The sequence below is a fragment of the Rana temporaria genome, chromosome 1 (assembly GCF_905171775.1).
Source record: "Rana temporaria chromosome 1, aRanTem1.1, whole genome shotgun sequence".
NCBI classification, from domain to species: Eukaryota; Metazoa; Chordata; class Amphibia; order Anura; family Ranidae; genus Rana; species Rana temporaria.
In genome coordinates, this window is record NC_053489.1 from 381,091,564 (window position 1) to 381,117,623 (window position 26,060).

General features: G+C 43.3%; 2 protein-coding genes across 2 annotated transcripts; both read right to left on the bottom strand.

Moving 5' to 3' along the window:
- Positions 1–11,912: 11,912 nt before the first annotated feature.
- On the bottom strand, positions 11,913–25,480 carry LOC120911396. Its single transcript, XM_040322527.1, has 2 exons — positions 25,399–25,480; positions 11,913–14,127 (listed from the first exon to the last, which is right to left on the bottom strand). The coding sequence occupies exon 2, from the start codon at positions 13,917–13,919 to the stop codon at positions 11,982–11,984; it is 1,938 nt and encodes a 645-aa protein (XP_040178461.1). The 5' UTR covers positions 13,920–14,127; positions 25,399–25,480; the 3' UTR covers positions 11,913–11,981.
- Positions 17,453–25,311, bottom strand: LOC120911412. The gene is made up of 2 exons (XM_040322528.1): positions 25,109–25,311; positions 17,453–19,120 (listed from the first exon to the last, which is right to left on the bottom strand). Exons 1-2 carry the CDS (start codon positions 25,181–25,183, stop codon positions 17,828–17,830), a joined length of 1,368 nt encoding a protein of 455 aa, XP_040178462.1. The 5' UTR covers positions 25,184–25,311; the 3' UTR covers positions 17,453–17,827.
- Positions 25,481–26,060: the final 580 nt, after the last annotated feature.

The following is a 26,060-nucleotide window of genomic DNA, read 5'->3' on the forward strand; positions in this document are numbered from 1 at the left end:
CAGGCTGATCTCAAAGAAAATCATCAGAGTAGAAACAAGGAAAAACCCATATGTGGAGTCCGTGTGCCGCGCACCCCGAAAATGCAAAAACAAAAATGAGAAGGTCCCCCAGTGTGTTTTTTTTAGCGGCATGATATTCTCAATAAATAAGAGTGGTTGGATGATATTGAAGTTAAAATCTTTACTTGGTTTCAACATTAAATTACAATAAAATGTACAACATGGTTGGAGCATTTGTAAAATAGTGTAGATAATATACATATAGTACACTCTGATTATACATGAAAATAAAAATAACAGTGGCAAAAATCAACAACAATACAATACATGTTACATCGTGATTCAATTGGTTTCCGTATGAGTACCCCAACACGTTTTGACCTAAACTGTCACGGTCTTCTTCAGGGGAATTGTACTCTGATAGATATAATTAGAAAAATTATTAAAGTTACATCCCTCTAACAAAAATGTTTAACATCTGCTGAGAGAATATTGTAAATCCGGCCTGAGACGCCCAGCAGACTCCCCTCCACCTCCGGAGACACCCCACGGTCGCCATGGACCGATTTGTCGAGAAATCGGGTGCGCGCACCCAAACGGCCCAGGCGGCGCCGACGGGTTCCCCCGCAAATCGAGGCCCCGGTCTCGGCCTACTCGGCTCCACACACGGCGGCGCTGCAAACGGCGATGGAGGTAAGCGGCAGCTCATCCTCCCCTCCTTCTCCACAAACCTCGGGGACACCTCTAGAAGGGGACAATACTACAGAGTGCATAGCCCAGGCGGTGGCTGCTCTTTTAACCCCCATGATTGCCGTGTCTGTAGAAAAAGTGGTGAAAGCAGGGATGGCACAGATCAAAACGCAGCTCAAGGAGCATGGCACCAGGCTCAATGATCTGGAGCACCGCTTATCAAACGCTGAGGATGAACTGTACCAGGCTCAGGCCACTGAACATGCTCAGGACAAAACAAACCAATATATACTACAAAAGCTGGACGATTTGGAAAATAGGTCCAGGAGAAGTAACCTACATTTTGTAGGGGTCCCTGAGTCACTTCAGTCAGCCGCTCTCGCAGACTTCTGTGCGCAGCGAATACCCGAGGCCCTGGGCCTTCCGGGCCCCTGTGCAGTGGAAAGGGCTCACCGCATGGGAGCGTTTAATTCCGACCGCAAAACGCCTCGGCCTATCATTGCTAAGTACCTGAACTACGCTGACAAGTCCCTTATACTGCACAAGTTCAGGCAGGCCAGACAGGTCCAAATTGACGGAATAAAGGTCCTGATATTTGCTGATTATTCAATGGAGGTCTCAAAAAAGAGGAAAGCATTCCAGCAGGTGTGCACGGAACTCTTTAAACAGCAAGTAAAATTCACTTTGGCCTTCCCGGCCATACTTCGCCTCAGAGCCCCTAATGGCGATCAACTGTCCTTCCATGACCCCTCGGAGGCCGAAGCCTTCTTGCGCTCTCACCAACATGGTCGACAGTCCCAGACCCCATCGAAAGCCCCCCACTCAACCGTCCCTTGGACCAGAGAAGCCTGCGCAAAGACTCACCTAAACGCTTCAGGGCCACGATCTCAGACCCCTCCTGGATCACCCTAAACCTGACCTGAACCAGCTTCTGTGATTTATTGACCTTTTTTTGTCCTCTGTATGGACCGGAGGTGTCATCCCGGTCGCTCTTTTTTCTCCTCTTTATTTAGAGACATGCTCCTCGGTGACTCGTTCTGTTGGGGACACCTCGATCCCCTCCCTCTCCATCTGCATTGGAACTGACTCCCTGCGGTCACCCAGTCGAGGTACACCCTTCTACTTACTAACTGTCTTGATTGAAGCTTGTTTACTGGGCCTTGATTGCCTATCTCATTGTTTTATTCATTCCTATCCAGATAGAATGTTTTGCATTTGCACTGTTTGTGTTCTGTGTTATTACAAATGCCATTATGATGTTTTCTTTTCTGCAGGCGCCCTCTGGCATCACTGCGCACTGCCTTGGTGATACCTTCCCCTGTACCGGCTCTTCCTAGCCGCATGGAACCATTTAACCATTCACAGGCTCTCAGATATCATGCTGGCTGTGTCGTGACATGGGAGCCGGCTCTCGCAGTGATCCCATGCGGAAAAAATCGAAGTTTTCACATTTAATGTTATGTTTGATGTTATTGTTTCATATTTCTCCTGTCCCCCCCCCCCTCCCTCATTGCCCCCCCTGTCCCTGGCACTTATGTTCACGTATGCCCTCCCCTCCTCGGTCCGGTAACTCCCCCACGAACCGATCATCTCTGCGGTAACATGTATGTAACATCCTCTCAGACCCTCCCCTTTGCTGACTCAATAACATGAAAATAGTCTCTTGGAATGTAAAGGGCCTTAGATCCCCTAATAAGAGAATGAAGGTCCTGCGTCATCTCAAAAGAATTAAAACTGACATAGCACTCTTGCAGGAAACCCACTTGTCCACTCCCGATTTCCATCGCATGCAGAAATTATGGGTAGGTACAGTCCTGGGCTCAGATGCCATTGCCTGTAAAGCAGGAGTCCTACTGCTGATTCATAAAAATCTCCTGTGCACGGTCCTTGCGGTAAAGTCAGACACCCAAGGCCGACTTTTATCTGCTCATGTAAAAATAGGAACTAAGGAATTAATGATTTCCAATGTATATGCCCCTAATAGTCCTGGTAAGATTTTCTACAGTGAACTGACTGCTTGGCTACTACAAAACACTCATCTCCCCCATCTGGTAGGAGGCGACTTCAATGACGTCATGCACCAGTTAGATGACAGGTCCTCACCTAAACGCTCCAGGTTAGGATCCGATTCCCTCACCCCATCGCTTTTTGCGTCCACTATGGACTCCCTCAACCTCCGAGACCTGTGGCGCATACAACATCCCGCAGACAGGGAATTCACTTTTTACTTTCAATATTTTTATTGAAAAATTATTTCCAAACAGACATGCATCCAAGAAGAAAATATGTAAGCAAGGTAATGGGTACATGAATAACATTTGCAGTAGAACCAAATACACACATTGTCACAGGGTACCCATGCGAGTTTGGGACCCCCGCTCCGCCCCCCCGCGATCCCTCTCAATGGTCGCTTCAGGGAGCACATGGAGCAAGCCTCCCGCCTCCGCACGGATATGAGCTCCTGTTCGTAGTTACGGTTTCTATAACATTAATACTTTGTACCATATGAAGCATAGGTAGTAACTAGATGCTAGTTGAACAAATACAACTAAAGTCAATGAACATCCCTGCAAAGGACAAGGATCACACAACTAAATAAAATAAAATAAAATAAATAAAATTCTCCCGCATTCAGATCTATGAGTATTTAGTGCTTAGCGTTAGTAACAGTATCAGATTTACCATCACAATAGTATAATATTGTAATATGCAAGTAATTTAATATTCTTATAACTTAACAGTCCCACTTGGCCCCTATAGACATGCACCTCCTTTATACCAGTCCAACCAATTGCTCCAATCTTGAGATGTCTTATCATAATTTCCCATGGCTGAGGAATGAAGTACCTCATACGTGCCGTGCGTATGTATGATGTGTATGATTTCTGTAATCGTGGGTACCTCTACTGATTTCCAATGTCTCAGTATAGCAAGACGTGCAGCCATAACAATATGCGATATAATGGTCCTATGTGAAGCTGGTATGTTATGTAGTTCTAGGGAGAGTATTGCCATGCTTGGTGACAACACTCGGTGTACCCCTGTCACCACCCCCATTAGTCTCTCAATCTGCTTCCAGATTTGATGCAGTTTGGGGCATGACCATAGGATGTGGCACAGTGAACCTTTTTCGCCACAGATTCTCCAACAAAGTGGGGAGGCCCCCGGGAAAATTTTTGACAACCTATATGGGGTAAGGTACCATCTGAGTGTGATTTTTTGTTGCATCTCCCTTAAATTGGTACTCCTCGTAGAGGTATACGTAAGTCTGAATGATCTTTCCCATTCCCAGGCTGTGTACTCTGCCCCCAATTCTCTTTCCCATGCTAGCATGGATTGAGATTTCTCACAGATTAACTTGTTTTGCAAGGTATTATACACAATAGAAATTCCTCCAACTGATCCCTGGGGGTCCCTGTAGAACCTCAAGATCTTTCCCGGTATATTAGTAAGTAGTCCTGGGGTATTCCTCCATAAGTGGTCTATTTGCATGAAAGTGTATTAGTGGGGTGAGGTGCCTGTGACTACTGATACTTGTCCACAAAACGTATTCTTCATGAAAGTGTATTGTTCAGAGGCTGTCAATTTATTTTCTTTCTGAAGTCTGGCAAAAGATTTGAGATGGGGCCCCTCCACTATATCTTCTACATATTTAATCCCTTTATCTATACATGTAGAGACGTTGATATTTTGTATCAAGAGTCCTAGTGCCGACAGGGGAAGTTCCATAGATGTTCTGCCTGCATCCTCTCTAGTGTTTCTAGACAAGTATAGCCATGCCCTGACCGAGGCTTGGATAGGTGGGGCGAGTTTAGTAGTAAGTGAGCCTGCAATTGGAGCAGTCATCAGAAAGTTCACAAGATTTTTTTGTGGGACCTGGGCCTCCTCTAGGTCTTTCCATATAGCCTTAGAATGTGGCAAGAACCATTGCTTAAGTGGAGCTAGTATGGATGCAAAATAATAATCTTGGATGTGGACGTGTCCTATCCCACCTGCCTTTCTATTTTTGATGAGTTTGCTAAATGCACACCTCGCCCTCCCCCCTTGCCATAAGTAGGTATTTATCATGGATTGCATAGTTCTAAAATACGAGTTAGGTAAAACTATGGGAAGTGTGCGAAAGAGGTATAGCACCTGTGGGAGGATTTGCATTTTAAAGGCTGCCAATCTGCCCAGCCATGACAGTTCAGTATTTGCAAGAGCCTTCAGCTTGGACCTTAATGTGTCCAAAAAGGGAGTAAAGTTGGCTCGTAGAAGATCCCCAGTCTTAGGGGTCAGAGTTATGCCCAGGTAAGTGATACCCTCTTGCCTCCACGTGTAGGGAACTTTGTTCCTAAGAGAGCCCTCAACCGCATTTGGAATACCTAAATTCAGAATATATGATTTTGATTCGTTAACCTTAAAGTACGATACAGTATTAAATACGTTCAACGCCTTGTGTACCGCTGGTAAGGAGGTGTCCGCATTTGACAGCATCAGGATGACGTCATCTGCGAAAAGGCTGATGACGTGCTCCTTCCCCCCCGCCATGATGCCCGAGATATCAGGGTGGTTGCGCAGATAGGAGGCAAGTGGTTCCATTAATAGATTAAAGATCAATGGCGAGAGAGGACACCCCTGCCTTGTCCCATTGGTTATGGTAAATGGTGTAGACAATACCCCTGCTATATAAACCTGTGCAGAGGGGAGGGTGTACAGTGCCATTATTGCTGAGTAGATGAATCCCTTGAACCCAAACTTGCACAGTACTCTTGATAGAAATTGCCAATGAATCCTATCGAACGCCTTCTCTGCATCCAGCGCCAGGAGCAGAGAAGACGTTCTCCCACCACCCGCCATGTGAATCACATTGATCAAACGAAGTGTGGCATCTGATGTCTGGCGTCCTTTTGTAAATCCAGATTGATCCCTATCGATCAATCCGGGTAATATGTCTACCAGCCTATTAGCAAGTAACTTGGCATATATTTTTATGTCGTTATTGAGCAGTGAGATCGGCCTAAAATTTTGAGGGGTATCAGGGTCTTTACCGGGCTTTGGCAGGGCCACTATCATAGCTTTCAACATCTCTGAGGGAATAAGGGACTCCTCAGCTGCTTTGTTAAAAAGTTTCACCAACTGCGGGACTAGAGTGTCTTGAAAATATTTATAGTATTCTCCCGTAAAACCATCTGGACCTGGGGATTTATTGTTTGGGAGGTTCTTGATAACATGACCTACCTCTTTCTCTGAGATTGGAGAGTTTAACTCCTCCAGGTGTTCAGGAGGGAGCTCCGGAAGATCTATGTGTTGAAGGAATGAGTCTATCAGAGAAGTGGTCGGTTGGGGGACACTAGGGTCGTCCTTAAGGTTATACAACATACTGTAGTATTGGCTAAAAGCGTCCGCTATTGCCTGTGGGTGATAGAGTTTAGCCTTTGTCACAGGGTGGATAATAAAAGGGATCTGTGTTTTATGTCTCTGCCCTTTAAGCTTATTTGCAAGCATCTTACCTGCTCTATTGCCACATGTATAATATTGTAGCTTTAGTCTCCTGGAGGATTTTTCAAAGTCCTCCTGAAACAGCAGACGCAGCTCAGTACGGAGCTGCGACAGTTTAGCCGTAGTGATTGGGGATAGTTTACTTTTATTTTGTCTATCAAGTGCCTCTGTTTCTGAGATCAGGTTAGTCACATGTTTCTGCCTCAACCTCTTACTTCTGGTTCCTTGCTGTATCAAGATCCCTCTCGCAAATGCCTTATGGGCATTCCATACCACACAGGTGTCTGACACCGATAAACAGTTAAATGAGAAGAATTCTCTTAGTTGATTATCAATTCGAGACCTAGTCGGACCATCCTGGAACAACCTGGGATTCGCTCTCCAGACACGTGTACCCCCGCTATTAATGTTGTGTCCTATAGACAACGTGATCGAGGCATGGTCCGACCAGGTTATGGTATTGATAGTGGCGACTTTGCATTCAAACAGTAAGCATTTATCTACTAGAAACAGGTCAATTCTACTATACGTTCTATGGCAATTGGAAAAAAAGGAATAGTCCCTCTCATTCGCATTGAGACATCTCCAGGAATCAAAAACTTTGTGAGACCTCAGGGACTCTCCCAATGACGGTGGGGGTCTCTTATGCACCGCCGTGGAATCCACAGATGGGTCCGGGGTGATGTTGAAGTCCCCACACAATAAAACTCTACCCCTCTCCACAACCCTTACTTTCTTCATAACCTTGTTAAAGAATCGAATTTTCCCCTTGTTTGGAGCGTAGATGTTCGCTACCGTGTAGGTGATAGAGTCAATGTCACATATCAGGATCAAAAAACGACCCTGAGGGTCTGCCACTGTTGAGTGTAGTTTGAAGGCTACTGAGTCCTTTATGGCTATCATTACCCCTTTTTTTTTCTTGTCAGCGTTGGCATAAAAGTAGTGCTGGAATTTGGGGTGACAGCATTTAGGGGGGGATTCCAGGGTGAAGTGGGTCTCCTGGACGCACAGTACGTCACACTGCTGGTGCAAAGCTTCTTTCCATAATGAACGCCTTTTCGCCGGGTGGTTTAGGCCCTTGGCATTTATTGACAGAAGTTTTAACGCCATTTGATTTTATGAGGTGATTGGATGACACAAGGAGGGTAAATTCTACTCACTGTCAGAAGAATGATCGTCCATGTTTGTGCGTGCTGAGGAGTTTGTTGAGGCCTGCGGATCGTCAAGAGTCCTGTGGGCGAAAGCTGGATGCACTCAAGGAGCTGACATTCTGATCCGATTGGGGAGAAAAACAAGAACGTAAACAAAAGGTAATAACCAACATAGGCGAATAGCCCAACTAGTGGAATGCGAACAAGAGTGTGGCTCATGGCCACTCAAATAGACTGGGGTAAGAAAGTCCGAGCTATAAGTGCAACGTGGACCGCATGGACTACTCCCTCAGCAGGTGGATTGTGGCATGTCTTGCCCATCCGGACTATTTATGGGTGCGGGCATTTCTTGAGTTTACTGTGTGCCAATTTTGAGGTGGTGTGGAGCGGTTGGATTTCGCTGGATTCTGGGTCTGAGGGTCAGGTGTAATCCCCCATGATTTCAGGAAGGTCAGCCCCCTTGCCATAGAGTCAATCACATAGTCCGTTCCCTCCTTAGTGACAATCAATTTTGTCGGGAAGCCCCACTTGTAGCTGAGACTGTGGTTCCTGAGAGCTTTCGTTATTGTATTTAAATTCCTGCGCTTTTGCAGCGTGAACTGCGACAAGTCCGCATAAAATTGTAGATTGTCGTATGGCGCTTGAATTTTTTCTCTTTTACCCTGGATGCTGCCATCAATTTTTCCTTGGTGTAGTAAAAATGGAATCTCATAATAACATCCCTGGGTATATTCTCTGACAGATACGAGGGTTTAGGTAGACGGTGGATTCTGTCCACGCTAAAGTCCAGCTCCGACATGTCAGGGAGGGTAGCAGTTAGGAGTTGGGATACATACACTCGCAGATCAGCTTGTTGAATTGACTCAGGGATTCCCCTTATCTTAACGTTGTTCCTCCTGCTTCTGTCTTCTAAATCTGCCATTTTTGTTTTAAGTGTTTCCAGTTCATCCTCCCTCCCATCATTGGCATAAACCAGGTCATTTATCGTGTCAGCAAATTCCCCCATCTTAACCTCCACATGTGTCACTCTTTCTGTAACTGAGCTCAGTTCTCTGCCAAACTTGTGCAGGCATGACACCATGTCAGTGTGCAAAGAGCTCCTCAAGGAGACCAGCATCTCCTTCAGGACAGTGTCCATAACTGGCTGATTGGCCGTGGGAAATGTGTCAATGGAGTCAGGGAGCTCCCTTGTGTCCTCTCTAGAATCCTCCCCTGAGACATGTAATGTGCTCACCTCTTCATCCGCTGCATCCGCTCTAAACCTGGACTTCTCAGGGCTCCCCGAGGAGGGTGTAGGTGGAGGAGAGGTGGATGATCTAGGAGGACTGCTCCGTTTGTTATTTCTGCTGTCTGGGTTCTGCTGTGAACGCGGTCCCGCCATCGGCGTGGAAGTCGCTCCGGCACCATGTTGTTTGGCCTCCAGGGGATAGAACTCCGTCAGCTTCTGAGGGCGATTCCCAGTCTTTTTGGGCTTAGTCATGCCCGCTGTGTAGGGAGCCTGCTCTGCGGTGATTCCGCCGTGCAGAGTGCTTTTTTAGCCGCTCGGATGGGCTGTTATGAGCCGTTAATTGCCTGCTGTGTGAGGAGCTCTGCTCTCAGGCGTCCATCGCGGTTCCCGGCTAGCTCCGCCCCCCCGGGAATTCACTTTTTACTCCAACCCCCACACCGTTTTTACTAGGATCAACTACTTTTTTGGATCTGACGATCTGATCCCTTTGCTTTCGAACACAGATATTTTAGACATAGGCATCTCAGACCACGCTCCGATCCTACTTAACGTGGATAATCTCAACCTGCCCCCCCCACCCCCAGATTTGGCGTTTTCCCTCGTACCTTCACAATCTAGCCGACTTCCAGCAATCCATGGAGAAGGCATGGTTAGAATATTCTTCAGCTAATGCCTCTCACTCTGACAATCCCAACCTCTTCTGGGACGCTGGTAAGGCGTTCCTCAGGGGTCAGATTATTTCCTATGCCTCTTTTTTCAGACTCAACACCCTATCAAAATACAAACTGGCCAGTTCTAGACTACACCAGGCCCAGAGGGCTTTATACTCCACCGGATCCCCTAGCGACAGAGAGGAATGGTTAGCAGCGAAAAGCTCTTTTGATACTTGGGCAGACACCCTTGAACTGACCAAGAAAGCGAACTTGGACGCTACCCTACACAGGTTCGGAAATAAATCGGGCAAACTACTCGCTAGACTATGCAAGGGCTCTTTTCGTCCCACCCACATCACGTCCCTGAGAGACTCCAAAGGTACCGCAAACACCACACCTCCAACGATAAATAAGGCTATGCTCCAGTACTACTCGACCCTTTATGCCCCAGACCCTATTGATAAGCAGACGGCTCATGCCTTTCTGGAAAACTTAAACATTCCCACTGTCACCCCCTCCCAACTAGAGGCCCTTAACGCTCCCATAACCCTCTCCGAAGTATCTGACACCATCCGCAAGCCTACCCCCTCCAAGGCCCCTGGCCCTGATGGATTCACGGGTGAGTTCTACAAGACCCTTCAGACTCTAGTGGAACCTACCCTTCACAAGGTATATATGGGCATGTGGTCCGGCGGTCCCTATCTGCCGTCAGGCAATCAGGCCATCATCAAGCTGCTGTCAAAGAAGGGCAAGGACCCCTTAGAACCAGGATCTTATAGACCCATCTCCCTACTTAACCTGGATGTCAAGATCCTATCAAAAATCATAGCAAATCGACTCTCTGACATCATCCCCTCTCTGATCCACCCTGCACAATCAGGTTTTGTGAAGGGTAGAACAGCCACCCTAAACAACATCCAAATGGCGACTTTGCCATCATAACATTAGATGCGGAAAAAGCCTTTGACAATGTCAGCTTCGATTGACTTGCCTTGACCATGTCAAAGATGGGCTTCTCGGGTCCCTTCTGTCACCTCATTAACTCCATGTACTCCTCCCCTACGGCGAAATTGGTGGCCGCGGGTCTACTCTCAGAAGAATTTCGTCTACACAAAGGCACCCGTCAAGGCTGCCCTCTATCCCCACTCCTCTTTAACATTGCCTTAGAACCCTTATCCAGACACCTCACACAGGTAGCACCCCTACACGGTATCCCGATCGGCGACTATGACCTATGTTCCTCCCTTTTCGCGGACGGCGTCCTTATTTTCTCGGCCGACCCCTCCTCCGATATGTCCACCATCAAACAAGTCTTCGACGTTTTCCGAACCTGTTCGGGCTTACGAATAAACTATGGCAAGAGTGAAATTCTCCCATTAGGAACTAGGCCTGCCCCCTCCTGGTCCCATAACTCAATCTTCTCTGTTGCCAAGTCCCATATTACCTACCTGGGTATCTCGATAGGAAAGACGCCCTCCTCCCTATATTGTCTGAACTATCCCCCTCTGATAGCAAACATTTCTCAAGAACTGGTAAACTGGTTGGATCTGCCCCTCTCGCTTCTGGGTAGATGTCACCTTGTTAAGATGGTCAGCTTTGCTCGGCTATTGTACCTGATGCAAACTATACCTCTGCTCCTCCGCCATAAAGATATCAAACAAATTGAGTCCGACGTTTCCAAATTTATATGGCGGGGTAAGAGGCCCCGCATTGCATTAAAGAAACTCTTTCTTCCCAGATGCGAGGGGGGTGTTAGTCTCCCAAATGTTAGAACCTATAACTTAGCTTGCTTGATGAGAATCGGTTTAGATTGTATCACGCAATCTTCACGTTACTCTAATTACCCCCTGGAATCTGCCATGGCTCATCCCTTCTCCCTCACAGCTCTTCTCCACTGCAAATGGAAGTCGGTCCCAACATTATATCAACACAACCTACTGCTAAGGGACACTGCTATTGCTTGGAGAGAAATCGGGAAAAGTCTTCGGCTTCCCCCTTACATGTCTCGGCATGTACCAATCCAAGGAAACCCGAGTTTCCCCCCAGGCCTGGACCACAGACCCTTCAAAATTTGGCAGGACAAAGGTCTCACAAAGTTCTCATCCCTTTGTGACGCATCGACTGGTTGATGTAGTGATAAGGTATAGGTGTGTGCCCAGTACTCCGGTCAGATAATTAATATCTTAGATGTTTAGTATAATGACCATAAATTATGTTGTTCCGCAGCAACTCGCACAAGGTTCTCCAGAGAACGCATTTAATGGATCTTCCAATAACATACAAAGTCCACAGACGATACAAGAATCCAACAGAGTAATGTAGTGTCAAAGTCTCATCTTAGAGAATACATGTTCTGATCCCTTCTAGATCTATGCCTTCACATGTTCATGCAGAGAATACATGGGGGTTTCTTCTCTAAGTGATAGCCAGAAATTCCCAACATTATATATTGTTTCTTTTGAATAGCTGACCAATTTGATTGGTTGTCTCTTAATTGAAAGACAGCAGGACATATTTACCTGCCACTCTTAAAAGACAGGATGTGACTTCAGCCGAAGTCACTAATTAGTATGCATCATTGAGTAGTGGTTTGAGACTCTTCCTGTCTCTTTGAATCACAGGTTTGAAATCCGGCCTGTATATGTTAGACTCATATAATATATATATATATATATATATATTAACATGCACATACATATCCATATATTACAACATATACTACTACATATTCCCCCACTTGAATCGGTTCAAACTAGAATCGATTCACAACCAAACTGCTCAGACATCCCTGGCTCTTAAGATGGAAGCCATCTCTAGGTTTTCCTTACTTTTCTGAATTATTCGTAATTGCCTTCTACCACAACAATATAAACCAAACAAAAAACATATTAATACAAATTGAATAAACACAAAAATTATGGAAAGAGTTCTCAATAGCGGGTGAGTAAAAGTGTTAGTGGGTATGCTCCACCAAGGCTCCTGACATTCCTTAGTAATTTTATTAGAACTGATGAGGTTTTCCTTCACTAGTTCCTGTAATTCTATAATTTTCCTACTATCCCTCTTAAATAATGTATCCAATTCGACTGTAAGTGGTGGTATTTTCTTAAATAAAGGAGAAATCATAGAGTCCCATTTGCCAAGATCAGTTTGCTCAATGTCCATAGATACTTGATTCATCTGGATATTAGCTTGAATGTCTTCCTCTCCAATTGTTAACAGTCCATCTGTGAGGTTCACACACCAGCCTGTGATAGGTGTCCGGCACTGAACTTGTTTCTGCCAAGTGAATGAGGGAACCCCTAATGCACAGACCCTCGAGTCTTCTCCACGAATTATTCTCTTCCAGGCCGGTTCAAATTTTTGCAATTGAACCATGCAGTTTCCAGAGTGTGTAGCAGCACAGCCATCTATGTACTCCAGCCGCTCAAAGGAACAGGAACAAAGCCAGGCCTGGGCACGTCTGGTACAGCAGTTGGGATCCATGGTTTTCCACACTTGGTTGTCCTTGACGACAAGTCTGCTTTGCGGTAGCAGTTGTTTCAGTATATTAGTGCCATTTCTCACTTCCACCTCACCAAGAACGATCATCTTGTATACGGGTAAGGGTGCTGTTGACCATGTAGGGATGTCAACGGTCAGAGGTATTTCCTGCTTTCCAAGGCGATCTTTATTGCAAAGAGTATCCAGGCTCCTTACTTTGGCAAGGGCAAAGTTCCTACAGGTAACACCACTGTCTTTGATAAGATGGAATAATAAGGTTGAGTTCATTATCCTTGGCCATTCTCCTTGTTTGATTTCTCTAAGCCCTAGGCTCAGGTGTTCACTCAGCAAGTTTCCTATTATACCACAAACTATAGACTTGGATACATTATTGGTTTGAAGTGTTTTATTCAGTGCATTCACCGACATTTGAATGTTCTGCAAATCTGCAGCAATGGTGTGAATGTTCTGAATATCTACTTTCATTTCAGCTAGAGCGTTTAAATCCACTCTTCCCCCTTTAAGCAGTATCTGCTGTAATCCACCCACAAAATTTAGTCCTCTTATATTTAAGCTGTCTATATCAACCCTATTCCAAATTGAACTACCCAAACTGAGGCCTGATATGATATCAGTACCCAGATCCCTCTTTGAGACCTTCTTAAAATTAAGCCCTTGTGTAGCATCCCAAAATAAGTTTATATGTGTTTGAAAGACCGTTTTAAACCATAATCCCATTGATTTTGGGCAACTCTCTGGAATGTTAAATGACGTAAAATTCAACAATAATGGTACTGATAAGTATGAAACATCGCTATACACTAAAGTTTGAGTTCGCTCAAGGAAGAGTCCATGTTCTGGCCACGGTAAAATTGTAGGACAGTCTCTAGAATTTGTGACCATTATATTTAAGACCTTTGTATAGACTCCATCCTTCGTATCATGAGGGCTACATGATATAATACCGTCCTTGAATATTGTAAAATTCCTTTCTAAAGTCATTTGCATTTGTGGTCCATTCTTTGTCTCCACTAAAATTATATTTGTACTCCTGTGGCGATCGCTTCCTTCTGGGTAAGTCCAGACAGCATATTCCATAAGGTAATCAGATTTTGGCATCATGATCTCACATTCAACGGTTATCCACCCCCCGACTATGCCCTTGACAGTATCCCCATGTATCTGGATGCCCTCTGAGTTCTCTAAAACAGTAAGTTCTGTAGTATGATCCATTACACTTCTCTTATTTCGATCAAATTTCCCCAAGGGTAAGCATTTGAATTCTTTAACTTGACACTTTTCCACTCTGATGTTTGTGATGCAAAGTAGTAGAGTGATTGACGCTGTTATCAACACATATGCTAATAGAGGCTTGTATTTGTCCAGGGGGGGGTGCCTTCATTTTGGTGTAGTCTTCTGATATTCGCATTCCTCCTGGGACCTGAAAGACAATCTCAGGAAGAAAGTTAGACAATACTCTCATCCATAAAATCCATTTTTCCTTTAAATGCTTTTATCTGACATGCATGACTCCATCTTGACCTACCCTCTCCCAAATCTAACAAGTAAACAGAGGGTCCAATCTTGTCTATGACTGCATAAGGGCCCTTCCACTTTGCCCTAGGGAATGGGTGAAACCCAGAAAAATCCTGTAACATTACTCTAGTCCCAATTTGGTATTCACTAGTGTCACCCATTGCATTAAACCATTGTTGTGAGCTTTTATGAGTACATTCATCAGTGGCACACACAGCCTTATGTACTGTTATCACATGATCCTTTAAGATCTCTACCCATGATTCAGATAATGACACAGTTTCTAATGCTGCTGGGACTGGATTTATCAGATGTTCCCAGGTTCTCATTGTTCTGCCGAGCAGAGCTTCATAAGGGGCAAAGCCTATGGACCTGCACACTCTGGAACGAATAGTTGCCAGCACAAATGGTAATTTTTCATCCCAATCAGTACCTTGCTCATTTACAACCTTTCTAAGAGCATTTTTAATTGTCCTGTTCATTCGTTCAACCTGTCCTGCAGACTCAGGGTGATAGAAGATGTGAAATTTTTGGACAACACCAAGGAGCTTACATGTCTCTTGTACCACTTTACCTACAAAGCCTGGCCCATTGTCACTGTCTAAAACTTTTGGTACCCCCCACCGACTAAATATCTCTTTGACCAAGATCCTTGCAGTAGTAGTGGCAGTACAGTTTTTGGTGGGGAAAGCTTCAACCCAGTGACTGAAAGAATCCACAACAACCAGCAAATATTTGTTCTGGTGTGCAGTGTTAGGTAATTCACCTGTGTAATCAATTTGAATTCGCTCCCATGGTCCCATGGGAGCTTGTCTCATCAGTGCCCCTCTCCTCTTCCTATTTGCAGGATCATGCCTGGCACACATCAAACATGATAAGATATGGTCCTGTTGTTTATTTTGAGGCCACCAAGCTACATGATCTAATCTCTCTAAAGCTAAAGGAAGTTTGGGGTGTCCACCAACAGGAGACCCATGAATCCATGTAAGAATGTCTTTCCTCACACCTTTTGGGGCAACCCATAAAGATAAATCATTTTTGTAGGTTATCAAAAGGCCATCCTCCACCTGCACATCTTGACCCTCAAATTGTATGGGCCCAGTCCCACACATTTCTTTTAGTTGAGCTAATTCCTCATCCTGATCTTGTATTTTACCCAACTCACATGTCCTTTCTTCAATTCCTTTTGCTTGAGCACGTGTAAGGGCAGACACTGGAAATGACAAAGTATGCTCTATATGAGGCCATTCGGGGGATGTTACTGCAGCCTCCTTTGCTAATCTATCTACAGTATTGTTCCAGTAGTGCTCGGTTGTTTGTTTTCTGTGGGCCTGTACCGTCCGGATACTAATTTTTGAAAAGAATTGGGTTTCCTCCTCTATCATTTTCCATAAGGATGCATATCTTATTTCACTGCCATCTGTTCCTTTAAAGCCCATCACATTCCACCATGAAAGATAGACAACTGCACCCTTGCATACCTGGTCTGAGTCAGAAGCAATGTTAACAATTCCACCATCATCTCTTAACTCAATGAGAACTTGCAAAAATGCGGCTATTTCCACATACTGTGCAGAACGAGCTCTACATGAATATGAAAATTGTCTCTGTACCTTGCCATCTTTTACACAAACACCAGAAAATCCTGAGATTCTTTTTCCATCTTTATAGTAAGAAGAACCATCGATGTACCAGCACTCATTTTCCAAGTCAAAAGGTCTGGATACAGCGGTAAAAATTCGGTGCTGCAAACTATTTCCTTGCACTTGACATTCATGGGTTTCACCTTCAATCAACAATCCGCCAATCAGTACGCTAGGTTCTTTTAACATCAAACCCTCAATATTTTCTGTCAACAAAGCCGTGGTCCACCTTGCCAGCCTTTTACAATTTACATCTGCTTCCTTCCATTTCCCATTTGCTAACATGACTATAGGAGTGTGATGACTAGCAATGGTGACCGTTTGTGTACCTGTCATGTACCTGAATTTGTTTATTGCCCAATAACAACACAGCACCATACGAGTACACAAAGGATACTTTTGTTCTACAGGTGATAGTAAACGTGATGCATAGGCCACAGGTCTTTGTTTTCCAAAATAGTCTTGGGTGAGAGCAACAGACAAAGTATTAAGACCCACATGTGGATAGAGTCTGAATTCTTTGTTGGGGTCTGGTGATGCTAATGAAGGGGCATTGCCTAGAGTATCTTTTAATGCTTCAATAGCTTGTGTGTGCTCTGATCTCCATTGCCATTCATCTTGCTTCATCAGATTATACAAACATTCTGTTAATGATGCATAATGAGGCACAAATTCTCTGCAAAAACCTGTCATGCCTAGGAATTGCCTCAGACTCTTTTCATCAGTGGGCAAGGGTAGCTTACCTATCAGCTCAACCCTCTGCTCATTGATACTCCGCCCTGACTGTGCTACAGTAACCCCCAAAAATTGAACTTCTTTCTTTCCCAATTGTATTTTCTTTGGATTAACTTTCAAACCTGCTTCTCTCAAAAGCAATAACATTTCCCTCACATCGCTCACATGTTCCTCCATAGAGGCTGATCCAATTAAAATGTCATCAACATATGAAATTACTCTTTCAGGTTTTGAAAACTTATCAATCACTTCTTTCATATGTGAGTGAAATATTGCTGCACTGTCTTTGTACCCTTGCGGAAGAACTGTCCAATAATATTGAAAGCCCGCCCAGCTGAAGGCTGTTTTGTATTGACACGTTGGGTCAAGGGGTAAATTCCAATAACTGTTACTGATATCAATGACCGTGAACCATATCATTTCTGGTGTTAATTTGGCAATCATTTCAGGGTAAGCTGCTACCACAGGAGCCATACTTTTAGCATATTTGTTTAAGGCACGGTAATCTATCGTCAGTCTGAATGACCCATCAGGTTTGATGACTGGCCAGGCTGGCGAATTGCATGTTGATGCACCCCTTTTTAATGTACCTTGCGCCTCCAATTGTTTTATAGCTTCTGTTATAGGTTTAATGGCGTCTTTTGGAACAGGGTATTGTTTGAGAGGAGCGGGATCAAATCCTTCCAATAAAATCATTGTATTCATCCTACCACAATCTTGTTTATGCTTAGCCATTATGTCATCAAATTCACACATCAGACTATCCCAACAGGGATCCCAATCTCCATGTAACACACCGACGGGTTTTACTGCTGCTGTCACCAATTCCATGGGTGGATGCCACACATGACCCAATCCATCATTTCCAGGCATCATCCACAACTTCATGTTTGCAAGATCAACCACCAGACCCTGCTGTACACAGACATCAGCACCAATTATGTCCTGATTCTGACAAACAACGTCACACTTCCACTTCTCTCCCCCTATTTGCATTTCCACACCACGCACAAAAGGAGCTTCGATGGAATGTCCAGTGACACCTGTTATTCTAATTTTCTCATTTCCAGGGACAACAGATTTACCAAAACTAATCGCTGCTCCACTATCCAGCAACGCGGTTACCCGAGTTCCCCCTAATGTTACATCAACAGTGGGCCGCCCCCAGGAATCTAACTTTAAATCAGTTAAAAATCGGCAGGAAGGGGCGGGGGGGGCTCGGAACCCCTAACAATGACTGGTAGAAGGAGACACAGCACTTTCCATTCCTATTGCTGCTACCTTGACCCCTCCTGCTTTTATTCTTTCCATTTCTTCCTTTATCTTGTATAGCTCCTCCTGCAAACGATCTCTCTCACTTCTCATTTCACTAAACGGCACCCAAGGCTGTTTACTAGGCTTCTCTCTGGGTTCTGGCCTCCTATAACTACCTGTATTGTTATAAGATCTTCCTCTCCATGACCCATAGTCCTCTCTATTTTGCTGTCCCTCGACTCTAAAAACTCTAGCTGCATCAACCGCAAGACTGTATTCTCGACACCTTCTCCTCCACAAATTATCCGCTCTTAACAAAATATCATTATAATCACTAGGATCAGGTGTAACAGATAAAATGCCTTCCCTGACATCATCATCCACTGCTTCCAATAACATTGACCTATGAACCAGACCACCACGTTCAAAACCAGGATTCCCAGTCATCACATATTCCATCACACTGCTAATTCTATCTGCAAGTTCATACGGGCATTCATTCTTCATTTGCTTAATTTTTCCTGACAAGGACACATTTGTTGTCACACCATACAATGCTTTCAATAATTCCCTTAAAACATCCTTAGTTTTATGACGCTGGCCACAATTTTGCAAGATCCGTGCCCACAATCCATTGCCTACACTTTTCTGCAAAATTCTAGCTAGGTCCTCCACATTCAAGTTGTATGTGTCTCTGACTCTCTGCAAATCACAAAACCATTTCATGAACCTATTTACATCATAGCGGGGTACCTGACCTACCTCTCTTATAATAGCTTCCATCTCCTGTGGCTTTAATTGTTTTGTGACCAACTTAATTTCACTTGTATCGTCAGTGTTCAATACAGTTGTTGTAGTGGTAGGAGCTGCTGGTATGCAAGGGGCTGCATGTAACTCACCCCAGGGATATATTGGCTTATAATCTTTGGTATCAAGCTGTATTTTAGAAGTATCATTTTGATGCGTGTAACTTGATTTTTCTGCCAATTTATCAAAAGCAATGTTCGCAGCATGTTTACACTCCTCCAACTGTTTCTCAACAATTTGTATTTTCACTGACAATTCCTCATTTACCCGACTTAAATCATCACAAAATTTTGCCTTCTCAATCAGTGCCTCCCCAGTAGTGATGGCATGTAACCTGAGATCTGACATCCTCTCATTCAACCCTTTTTCCATAACCTCATAGCTCTGAGTATGTTCTAGGATTTTCTGCTTTTTCCCTTTAATCTCCTCTATTAATTCTGTACAACAAGACAGTAGTCCCTTATATGCACAAAACACCAATTTTTATATTTTTTTAATACTGTCTCCTTTTGTATTAAAGGGATAGCTCCCTGTCTTTAGCCTTATTTACACACATAAATATTTATATTTATTTATATTCATAATTTTTATCTAGTAAGGGCACTTAAGGTCCCGCACACAGTAAAATATCCAGTTTTCCCATTTTCAAAATGGCGATTTGGCTATTTCCGGTTCCTGGCAGTCAAAGCGAGGCCTGGGTATATTAAGCGGTGGTTCACTGCAGAGCCCATTCCCATTGAGAACGTCATATTGTGACGAAACGCGTCTGGGACGGAGTGCAGTGACGTCACCGCGTACAGGAAGGGCTCCTGTTAGATGCCGGCCGGCAAACGTTTATTCGCTCTCTATTTACATTCGTCTGTAAGTAGTTTTAAATCTTTTTTAATTAAAACCTGTTAGTGCATACTACCCTATGTGCGGTCTCCTTCCTTTTATGTTGACACTGACTGGGCTGTGACATGCTATGAGGACGCTATTCGCTATTACATGCTGCTGCACCCCATCGTGGATTTCTTAAAGGGATCGTGACCTGGTGTATGTCTGGCCATAATCCGGTGTTCTGGAAGTATCCTGCAATAATTTGAATAACGCTGTTATCAAATTACCCTGTGGTAAGCCTCAGTCCATATGGTGGCGGGTCACAACTGTCAATCATCTCCACACTGGGTGCTGTCTGGGTCGGAATTCCAGTTTATGGACTTTGTTATTGAATTTTCTAAAATAACTTGTTCATTATTTGTTCACGATTTATGCACTTTTATGGTGCACATTTTTTCTGTGTCTCACTTGTAGAAGACACAAAGGACTTCACTGTTTATATTAATTTATTATTGGTTGGCGCAATTTCTTCCTTTTTATATCTGTTTTGTGTTAGTTCACGCTATTGCAGCCTTCCCATTTATTCACTTAATTTACATTTGATTAGCGCAATTTTCTCTTTTCTTGATTCTTCACTTACTATTATTGCTGCTTATCATATTCTGAAATATGGATATTTTCGATTTCCGGGCCAAGAACATGGTCAAATTGGATGGTGTTTTTGAGGTATATAAAGAGGATGAGGGTGACCTTGGAGGTATCTTTACGAGATTAAAAAACCTCTTAATATCTGAAAATCACACCAAATGGGATATTGCCTATTTAGAGACCTATATTAAGCTACAGATGGTCCCACGTAGCCTCCGATGGGATGTAGCACCCCAAAAGGGTGATATAGACCTTGAGGAGTGGTATAAATACTTTAACCAAGCTGGGGTATTATTCCTCAAATTTTTGGTTTCCAAAAAGACTAGCAAATTACTAAAATTAGATGAGGAGGTCAAGGTGATCAAGGAGAAACTTGGTCCTCTTGCCACTAATGATGAGTATAAAGAAAAATCTCTTGCTCTCCTTAAAGTCCTTGAGAAAGAGGATAAAGAACAGAGGGTTAAAAAAAAGAAAAAATATAATAGGGACCTTGGGGACTACCAAAGTGAGATAGTTTTCAATTGGCAGAAAAAACTCTTGGAGGAGGCGGCCAGATCCAATTCCAATGAGATGGACACCTCGGCCCCACAGGTTGTTGGGGGTACTGTGGGTTTTTCACAAATTTCCCACAATGCTCAGAAGAAAATTCTCAGCAACACCAGAGGAAGGGGTGGTTCCCTATACCAATCTCCTAGAAGGACCCCAAATGTCCCAAGAGGTAGTATTGCTCAACAGCATCAAAGCCGCCCCATGATGCCTCCTGGTCCACCCCTCAATCAGGGACCGGGTCCGGTTTATCAGGGCCCCCAGTTTAGACCAAGAGGGCATAACTCTCGTGGTAGAGGGTGGAGTCACAATCCTCTAAGAGGTAGAGGGTCCTATACTGGCCATACAGATAATTGGAGATCAAACCAAACGGCTGATTGGGGTCCACACTCCCCGTCTACTTACCAATCATTTGGCGCATCAGGATGGGACTATAATGTCCCAATCCAAAATTCCTTTTTTCCACTTAGGGATGGAGAGGGTCCTGACGAGTATTGGGGTTACGAACCCAACCCTCTCCCGATGCAACATTCCAATACCAACTATTATAATAGTTCAGCTAACCCCCCGATACCTCGACCTTCTAATGATCAAGGAAGTTGGGGTTTTCACAAACCCCAACAAGGCAAAAAAAGACAGGGAGAAAGAGGAGAGGAACCAGAGGGGGGAGGCGAACTAGAGCCGCCAAAGCGGTCAAAAATTTAAAGAAAGGGCAGGGGATTTTTAATTTAAGTTCGAAGGTCTTGAGCGAATCAGAACAGCTCATTTTAGACCAGGGGCTTAAATTTGCACCCCCAAAGGGTCTGGACAAATTCCATACGTATATGGATATCCACAAGTTTGTTCGGAAATTAAGCATTAAGAGGTACATGGCTACTAACACCTTTTCCAATCCAGGTGTGTCTAACATCTATACCCATTCAGGTCTGTCCAATGCATCCCTATTCAACCCCCCAGGGAATTTGGCACCCTCTCTTAAAGTCTTTCGTGACGTTTTATTAAGAGACTTAGACTTGATGGAAATTAAAAAAGCACGCCTGAGTAAATCAATGCAGGAGGGTTTAGATCTACTCTGCCATAATAAAGAATTGGTAGTTAGACCTGCGGATAAGGGTGGGGGGATTGTAGTTTTGGACAGATCTGATTATTTGAGGGAGATGAACAATATTTTGGGTGATTCTAACACTTACTCAATAATACAGTCTGATCCTAAAAATAAATACAAAAAGGAATTGGAAGCTATAGTGGCCAAGGGGTTTTATGAAGGTATTTTATCTCCTAAAGAGAGGTTATACATGATCCCATTGGCACCACGGACGCCAACAATTTATTATCTGCCCAAACTTCATAAGGATCCTGTCTGCCCCCCGGGGCGTCCCATTGTCAGTGGCATCGACTCTGTGACGTCCCGGGTAGGTAGATATGTGGACTTCTTTTTACAGCCATTAGTCAAGAGGATACCATCATATGTAAAAGACTCCAGGCACATTATTAACCTTTTGGCTGGTCTTACTCCTCGAAATGATATGTGGTTAGTCACGATTGATGTGACATCTCTGTACAGCATCATTCCCCATGCCTTGGGTTTTGATGCTGTCTGCTTTTATTTAATACGTGATTCGGGCCTCCCTGCCAAACAGGTAGAGTTCATTATGTCACTCTTAAAGTTCGCCACCTCCTCGAACTATTTCTGGTTCGAGGGGAAGTTCTATAAACAAGAAACGGGCGTGGCCATGGGGGCCAAATATGCCCCCAGCTTGGCCAATTTGTTTATGGCCAAGTGGGAGGAGGATGTCATCTATAGTAATAATATACCGGAGCTCATGTTATGGGCTAGGTATATTGATGACATCCTCCTCCTATGGGATGGTACCCTTGACAGGTTGGAGAGGTTCATGTCAGATCTGAATCTCAACCAGAGGGGGATCCAACTAAAGTTTGAAGCTAGCCAATTTGAGGTCCACTATTTGGACCTCAAAGTTAGCATTAAGAACAACGAGTTTGGCACTTCAACATTCTTTAAAGCGACGGATCGCAACTCTTTTATCCCTTTAAATAGTTGCCATCATAGTCAGTGGCTCAAATCGGTTCCAAAGAGCCAGTACCTTAGGCTCCGTAGGAACTGTTCTGACCCTTTGGAGTTCTCTGAGCAGGCCAAGGTACTGACTGGTCGCTTTTTAGAGAAGGGTTACAACTTGGAGTCCTTACATGAGACCTTGGAGACCGTTCGCCGTATCCCCAGAGAGGATCTTTTGGTAGAACGACCCCAAGTTGTAGGAGACCAATTTCAGGGTTGTGCTCCCTTTATTACTGATTATTCTATCCAGCACGGGAGCATTAAACAACTTTTGAATAAACATTGGCATTTGGCAAGGAATGACCCCATTCTTAAGGGGCTTTTACCTGAGAAACCAAAGGTCGTTTTTAGAGGTGCACCAAGCTTACGCAATCAGGTTGCACCAAATATTTTAAATCCCCCTCAGAATGGTTTTAATACATTTTTTAACCAATTAACGGGTTTTTATCAATGCAGAAGGTGTAGAGTTTGTTCCCTGAATTCATGTAGGAGTAGGCGTACGATTAGGTTTGAATCAACTGTTACAAGGAAGGAGCACCCAATTAAGCCCTTTATTACTTGCGAAACCACAGGAGTTGTGTATCTGATCCAGTGTCCATGCGGCCTACAATATGTGGGCCGTACCAAGCGACCTTTGCGTGTTCGGTTAAACGAACACATTACCAACATCCTCAATGGTTACGATAAACATTCGGTGTCAAAGCACTATCTCCTTAAACACAACAGAGATCCATCAAATACACTCTTTTTAGGCATCGACAAATTTAAACCTAATTGGAGGGGGAGTGCTCTAGTTAGAGAAATTTCCAAGCTAGAAATGGCTTGGATACACCGGCTCAAGTGCTATACGCCTCATGGCCTAAATATAGACACAGACATAAATGCGTTTATAAATAATGCTTGATGTCACTATGGCAATTTTATGTCTGTATTGTTGTATAAAATGATTCTGTATAGTAGTTTTATTTATTGTAAAAAAATTAATTTTTAGCCTCATTTTGACTTCACCAGGATGGGACCAATTTTCTATTTTTATATTTCATAATTTTTATTCTTTACTTTTTATATATTTTCTATATTTTATATTTTTCATTATTACACCAATTATTGGTTCACTATTTATATTTACTTATATTTACACTATTAATATTATGCCAATTTGGATATGGGGGTTGGTTTAATCATGATCCAAAGGTTTGAATATACACTTTTCATATGAATATTAATTTATTCATATAATTTTTAATCCCTTTTGGGGTTGCCTATTTACGTTTAATTTTTCTTTAGAATATCACTATTTTTGTTTGTAGTATCCTGATCTATATATGTGTGAGGTATTGCTCACTCTGACATAAGTATCTATAGGTTGGCAATTCCAGTTCTGGCCACGAGAGGGACCGACTGTATTTATTCAGAATGGATTTTTTAATTTATGCACGTTTTGTATTATATTCACTTATATGCACAAAACACCAATTTTTATATTTTTTTAATACTGTCTCCTTTTGTATTAAAGGGATAGCTCCCTGTCTTTAGCCTTATTTACACACATAAATATTTATATTTATTTATATTCATAATTTTTATCTAGTAAGGGCACTTAAGGTCCCGCACACAGTAAAATATCCAGTTTTCCCATTTTCAAAATGGCGATTTGGCTATTTCCGGTTCCTGGCAGTCAAAGCGAGGCCTGGGTATATTAAGCGGTGGTTCACTGCAGAGCCCATTCCCATTGAGAACGTCATATTGTGACGAAACGCGTCTGGGACGGAGTGCAGTGACGTCACCGCGTACAGGAAGGGCTCCTGTTAGATGCCGGCCGGCAAACGTTTATTCGCTCTCTATTTACATTCGTCTGTAAGTAGTTTTAAATCTTTTTTAATTAAAACCTGTTAGTGCATACTACCCTATGTGCGGTCTCCTTCCTTTTATGTTGACACTGACTGGGCTGTGACATGCTATGAGGACGCTATTCGCTATTACATGCTGCTGCACCCCATCGTGGATTTCTTAAAGGGATCGTGACCTGGTGTATGTCTGGCCATAATCCGGTGTTCTGGAAGTATCCTGCAATAATTTGAATAACGCTGTTATCAAATTACCCTGTGGTAAGCCTCAGTCCATATGGTGGCGGGTCACAACTGTCAATCATCTCCACACTGGGTGCTGTCTGGGTCGGAATTCCAGTTTATGGACTTTGTTATTGAATTTTCTAAAATAACTTGTTCATTATTTGTTCACGATTTATGCACTTTTATGGTGCACATTTTTTCTGTGTCTCACTTGTAGAAGACACAAAGGACTTCACTGTTTATATTAATTTATTATTGGTTGGCGCAATTTCTTCCTTTTTATACCTGAATAATGATACCCTTACGTTTCTTTTCTTTTGTTTTCTTATCAAAGACACTATCAGATAAAAAACATTTCATTAAATCCCATGACTGTCTACATTCTTGGGGAATCTCATAAGGCCCCCCATGACTTTTTATATAATTTAACAGCCATATATTCACATTCTCTCCTTTAGGGCTATTGTCACCACCAGACGAAGCCAAAGCCATTGTAAAAAAAAACAATGAGAGAGAAGAAGAAAAAAACTATTTAAAAAAAAAATATATAATAATAATGAATAAGGCACACTTACCAATTGTTAGGTTTCTTGGAACTTCCTTCCTGGGTCCTCACGGTCTTCTGTCACCTCACAGATTGTGAGATCCAGTCTCCAGAAAATAGTTCTAGGCTTTCAAACTTGTTAAATTTTGTAGATCAGACTCTTGGTTCTTCATCAGGAATTGTTGTCATCACTGGCTTCTGTTACCAAGTCCTGAAAATGAGCTTCTGGTCACTTGAACGGCACCAATGTAGTGATAAGGTATAGGTGTGTGCCCAGTACTCCGGTCAGATAATTAATATCTTAGATGTTTAGTATAATGACCATAAATTATGTTGTTCCGCAGCAACTCGCACAAGGTTCTCCAGAGAACGCATTTAATGGATCTTCCAATAACATACAAAGTCCACAGACGATACAAGAATCCAACAGAGTAATGTAGTGTCAAAGTCTCATCTTAGAGAATACATGTTCTGATCCCTTCTAGATCTATGCCTTCACATGTTCATGCAGAGAATACATGGGGGTTTCTTCTCTAACTGATAGCCAGAAATTCCCAACATTATATATTGTTTCTTTTGAATAGCTGACCAATTTGATTGGTTGTCTCTTAATTGAAAGACAGCAGGACATATTTACTTGCCACTCTTAAAAGACAGGATGTGACTTCAGCCGAAGTCACTAATTAGTATGCA

Bases quoted from the DNA above. Each gene is read 5' to 3' on its own strand.
- LOC120911396 (XM_040322527.1), bottom strand. From the start codon at position 13,919: ATGGATCATACTACAGAACTTACTGTTTTAGAGAACTCAGAGGGCATC.
- LOC120911412 (XM_040322528.1), bottom strand. From the start codon at position 25,183: ATGAAATGTTTTTTATCTGATAGTGTCTTTGATAAGAAAACAAAAGAA. The intron at 19,121-25,108 runs GTATAAAAAGGA...TGTGCATATAAG, and splicing joins GTAAGGGTATCATTATTCAG to GGACTACTGTCTTGTTGTAC.